The sequence below is a fragment of the Sesamum indicum genome, linkage group LG2 (assembly GCF_000512975.1).
Source record: "Sesamum indicum cultivar Zhongzhi No. 13 linkage group LG2, S_indicum_v1.0, whole genome shotgun sequence".
NCBI lineage: Eukaryota > Viridiplantae > Streptophyta > Magnoliopsida > Lamiales > Pedaliaceae > Sesamum > Sesamum indicum.
In genome coordinates, this window is record NC_026146.1 from 18,392,502 (window position 1) to 18,397,976 (window position 5,475).

The following is a 5,475-nucleotide window of genomic DNA, read 5'->3' on the forward strand; positions in this document are numbered from 1 at the left end:
TTGCTTCTTTGAATTGGCATGGCCTTGAATTGGTGAAAATATTACTGATGCAGCGTTGGACTTCTTTCGCACGGGCAGAATGCTGAAGCAGATTAATGCTACCTTGCTAGTGCTCATCCCCGAAGTACATAGCCCAAGTACTATGGAAGATTTTCGACCAATAGCCTGCTGCAATGTCCTCTATAAACTCATAGCCAAGATATTAGTGACACAAATACAAGGGGTTATGGGAGCATTGGTGCATGTTTCTCAAAATGCATTTGTTCTGGGAAGGAAAGTTGTTAACATATTACTGGCTCACAAATTACTTGTAGCTTACAATCAGAAGCAATTACCTCTTTGTTGCGCTGTTAAAGTGGACTTACGAAATGCCTATAATATGATAGAGTGGGACTTCTTACTAGCAACTTTTGAACTTTTTAACTTTCCTCCCAAGTTCATAGGTTGGATCAAAGAATGTGTAACCTTGACAACATTCTCCATTAATCTGAATGGGCTAGTACATGGTTTCTTCAAAGGAGCTAGAGGTCTACGGCAGGGGGATCCCTTATAGCCTTACTTATTTGTACTTGTCATGAAAGTTTTTCATACAATCTTCAAAGCCAGAATAGCCCAGATGACGTCTTCAGATATCATTGGAAGTGTTCCCATACGCAACTATAATGCTCTGCTTCGCCGATGATCTGTTTTTATTTTGTGAAGCTGAAGCAGGCTTGGTCATAGTGGTCCACCAGGTGCTGGAGCGATTTGCTTTGTTATTTGGGTTACAAGTCAATCTCCAAAACAGTCAAGTTATACTATCAAAGTCTACTGAATATATTAAGCCGCTGCTGCTTGATATACTTGGCTTCTAAGAGGGCGAGCTACCAGTAAAATATATAGGCCTTCCCTTGATGTCCACCAGATTAGCTATTGCTAATTGTCGACCTTTAATCCTGAAGTTAGATAAGAAAATTCAGGGGTGGGGTCAATTTCAGCTTTCATTTGTAGGGAGGCTGCAATTGATCAAGTCCGTCCTAATGACGATGCAACAGTGTTGGGTTTCAACGTTTTTATTACCCAAGGGTGTTGTGAAGGCTATTGAATCGAGACTTAAACAATTTCTCTAGAAAGGTAGCAATGCTATAGGACTTGCTAAGGTATCTTGGGTACACCGGCTTCTCGAGGAGGGTGGCTTGGGAATTCCTGACATTGCTGCTATGAATCGTGCCCTCATGCGTAAGCATCTCTTTGAACTGGTGGTCAACCCCTCTTCTATTTGGGTGCATTGGATTGCACATTACAAACTTAGGAATAAGTCACTTTGGACAATGAGTATGGCAATGAAAACTTGGAATTAGAGGAAGATTGTTAAGCTTAGAATGTTCTTGCTATAATTGATTGAATACAAAGTGAGTAATGGAAATAAGTTCCTATTGTAACATGACCCTTGGTCCTCAAAGGGTCCCCTACTTCACCAGTTTCCTCAAGCACCCCTGCTCACTGGTTTGCCAGAGGACTCACCACTCAACATGATTATAAGATCTGGAGAATGGCGCTGACCATCAGCTAGAAGGCACATAGCCGAGCTAATGAACTATATTGGATGCATGCCACCTATTCACTAGGGCGATGACCAGATTCTATGGAGGAACAACAGGTAATTTCATCACATCAGACGTATACAAGTTTTTTACACCATAGATGCCAAAGGTAGCGTGGAGTGCTCTACTACGAGGGCGCCTCAAAACTCCGAGATGTTCATTTGTCTTATGGCTTGCTATTCTTGGACGGCTAACCACTATGGATAAGCCTTAGATGCGGCGAGTACACCAAGATTGCATCCTCTATGATGCACATTACTTGGAAACCCATGACCACTTATTTTTTCACTATGCATTTTCCTCTGAGTGCTTGCAGATTGTAAGGAGGAAGGTCAAATTGCAATGGCTATTTAATGATTGGAGTAGGGGGATTCTTTGGGCTACAACGAGATGGAGAGGGAAGCCCTACATTAATGCTGCTTATAAGGCTCTACTAGCGGCTAAACGTTTGGAGAGAACGGAGTGTACGAAGGTTCCACCAAAAATCACAAACACCTATGCAAATTGCTAAACACATATTAGAACATGTGAAACAACGCATTCTTAGCGCAAATGTCCCTTTTAGTTTGCAGTTTTCAGTCCTATATAGACTTTGGAGGATCCCATGGACGGCAGAAACTAACTCGGTAGTTGCATATTAATTTTTATTTCATTAATGCAAATTACCTTTACCTAAAACAAAAGTTGAAAAAAAGCATGAGTACTGTTAATTCATGTGTGCTTGGAGTCTGATCATAAGTAGATGGCAAATAGCAATGATGATCAAGTTAATTCAAGTTAGAGATAATTATACCATCCTCTCCCGAGATTTTTTGTAACGATAAATATAATTTTTTTGTAATTTAAAAAATTATATTTAGTATACTTTAAAATTTATCTCTTTTCAACAAATGAATAGATTTAAAATTTATCAAATTTAATTATATTATAAAAAAATAAAGAAAAATTCATATTTAACCCTGATTGACTTATTACTAACTTATAAAACATATATTTTTTTCACTAAACGATCATTATACATTTTCCCACATTATAAGGATAATTGATTATAAAAGATTTGTTTAATCTGTTACAAGTCAAATTTAAATAAATATAATTTTTTTTTATTTTTTTTACCAATAGCAATTTTTGACTAATGAGAGATATATTTATTGGATAAAAATAAATATTATGGATACTAAATATAATTTTTATAAAAAATTTATATATAATTATATCGGAGATGAGGTAATTATCCCAAAATTACATACTTTGCAACAGCAATAATTGAGTTGGATCCGAAGTTGTCATAATCATCATATATTTATGACATAATTAAGAGTTATGCCATAATATATAATATTATTAACTAGTACTACAATTCACCAAAAACGTTTCACCCTCAAAGTCATTACGTGTTTTAATTGAAGAGTTAAAGACTTATATAAGATTCGTGTCAGCAATTGTGCCCCAATCAAGTGTGTGTGTGTGTGTGGGGTAATTAATAAAAATTGGGTTTGAATTTTATAGCTTTAACTGAAGAATTGACTAAATTTAGATTTATTTACTTAATCCAAAGTAGTCTAATTTGTTAACCACTCCAACTCCATCTCCACATCTCACCATTTATGTATACAACAAAATGTTACATGGAAACGTCAAAAAGCATTACGATAATTGGGAACTCAGTTGACGATGACGGAATAACCCGCAACTCAATCAAAATTGTCGGTGCAAATTAAATAGGGTTAGGGACTTGGGGGTGGTGGCGTCATGTTCAAGATGATTCTGCCACGTACTTACTATCCATCTATATATTATGTGGGTGCAGTACAGTTTGGATAGATCATTTGAGTTGTGTCATCCTCACCTCTCTCTCTCACACGCTACCTCCCTCTTTGCTTCCCTACAAAAAAAAAAATTGTTGTGTATTTATTCTTTGCTTCGCAGTAGTGATCATCTCGTAGTTTGGAATAATAATTAAAGAATCTCCCAGGCAGGCCAAATACTTTCACATTTATATATAGCCATATACGCACACAGTGAGTGAAGGCATACCACAGCAGCAAGTAGAAGAATTTCTAGAGAGAAAGTAACTAGTTTGAGAGAGAGAGAGAGAGAGAGATAGGAGGAGGTAGGTATAGGATCCGCAGGATGTCTGCAGATTGGGGACCGGTGGTGATAGCGGTGGTGCTGTTCGTGTTGCTCAGTCCGGGGCTGCTTTTCCAGTTACCTGGGCGTGGGCGGGTTGTGGAGTTCGGCAACATGCAGACAAGTGGGCTTTCTATTTTAGTCCACACAATCATTTATTTTGGGCTTATCACTATTTTCCTCATTGCCATTGGCGTCCACATCCACACTGGTTAACCTTCACTGCTTGCTTCCTAATTTGTTGTTTTGCTGGTTGTCATGAGCTGCTGATTCATTACCAGGTTTTTACATATGTGCTTACTGATTTTCATCTGTCTACCAGACTTGTTCAACTACTTTTCTTGTATCGGATTCCGACTACTACTCTTTTCCACTCAATCAATCAATGATTTAATGAATTGAAGCGTGATTAATTAATTATTGAGTGGTGGGTCTTCTATCTGCTAATATAACAGAGAGGAGGAATGGATAATGGAATGAGTTTGTGAGCTTGTTTTTCATTATCCAAGCCCAAGTTGGATCTCAACAAATTTCCTTATCTTTGTTCCGCCCAATCCCACCATGCACTTTTTCTTTATTTCTTTTTGTTCAACTACACACACACAAACGTCGTACAATATATTCTCTGCTTGTGAATGAATCTGTGTTATCATCAATCAGTCTTGTGAACAAGATTAATTCATTCTTCACAATATATATATATATATATATATATATATATATATGATGATGAATCATTTCCCACTGACCACTTTCCAAACTTCGTCTTACCATTTTCCAAAGAGGAAAAAAAAAAAAAAGAAACACAAAGGAAAGGGCCATTGAATATGAAAACAATGATTTATATGCGTTGGATGGATATGATACATTTTGAAATTGATGTGTAATAAACCACAAATTAAGGCAGAGAAATGGTTTGCAGTAGTTACACTCCTAAAGAAGAATCATACAAACTCTAATGGCAATACCAACGTATTCAGAATCAAAAGATATGTATGTGGCCACAGAAATTGATTTTGGTGCATGTTGGGTCTTCCCTTCTCCTTGACAAGAAAAAATAGCAGATCCGCTCTTCTTCTTTTCCATATCACCTGTTGGTGTAGTATCCTCAAAACACAGAGAGAAATATCCACAGTCGTGCAACCAGACAGAGCCCTAAGTATGTATGAATACATAATATATTGCAGGTTGCAGGTGCAGCACCAAAACAAGAAGCATGCTCATCCTGCTTATCCCACCTCCTGCAGCCATCTAAATCTTCATCATAAAAGCTTCCACGCTGCGATGCAATGCAACCCAAAACCAGGTCAACTCTTTCCTTACCACAACCTTCCAACTTCCACAAAAACAACCACCAAACACACAGCACAGGCAACAACCTTGTTTCAGTGACAGCGGAATTCAACATAGTCAACAATCCAGAGCAACCAAAACTCAACCAATCTATACCCCTCACCAATGTTTGATTCAACCTTCTTAATCAACAAACCACCAGTCACCCAGAAACATGTGTGTATTTCTCTATTCCCCTACAACTACTCACAATAAACCTTCAACCGAGACAATCTCCATTTGCATCATAAAAGCAGAACCAAGCTCCAAATTAACATCCATTACTCTACCAAAAGACATGCTTTTTAATTTTTCAATAGAAACATAATCCTGCAAAGAGGCACCTTTTCTTATCATGAATGATTAGTTCAACATTCAAATAACAAAATTCTATGATCCCCCCCCCCCCCCAAAAAACTTAAAAAAAAAA

General features: G+C 37.5%; 1 protein-coding gene across 1 annotated transcript; it reads left to right on the plus strand.

Annotated features, from left to right (window-relative positions):
• On the plus strand, positions 3,390-4,111 carry LOC105156717. Its single transcript, XM_011072938.2, has one exon. The coding sequence runs from the start codon at positions 3,717-3,719 to the stop codon at positions 3,927-3,929; it is 213 nt and encodes a 70-aa protein (XP_011071240.1). The 5' UTR covers positions 3,390-3,716; the 3' UTR covers positions 3,930-4,111.

Bases quoted from the DNA above. Each gene is read 5' to 3' on its own strand.
- LOC105156717 (XM_011072938.2), top strand. From the start codon at position 3,717: ATGTCTGCAGATTGGGGACCGGTGGTGATAGCGGTGGTGCTGTTCGTG.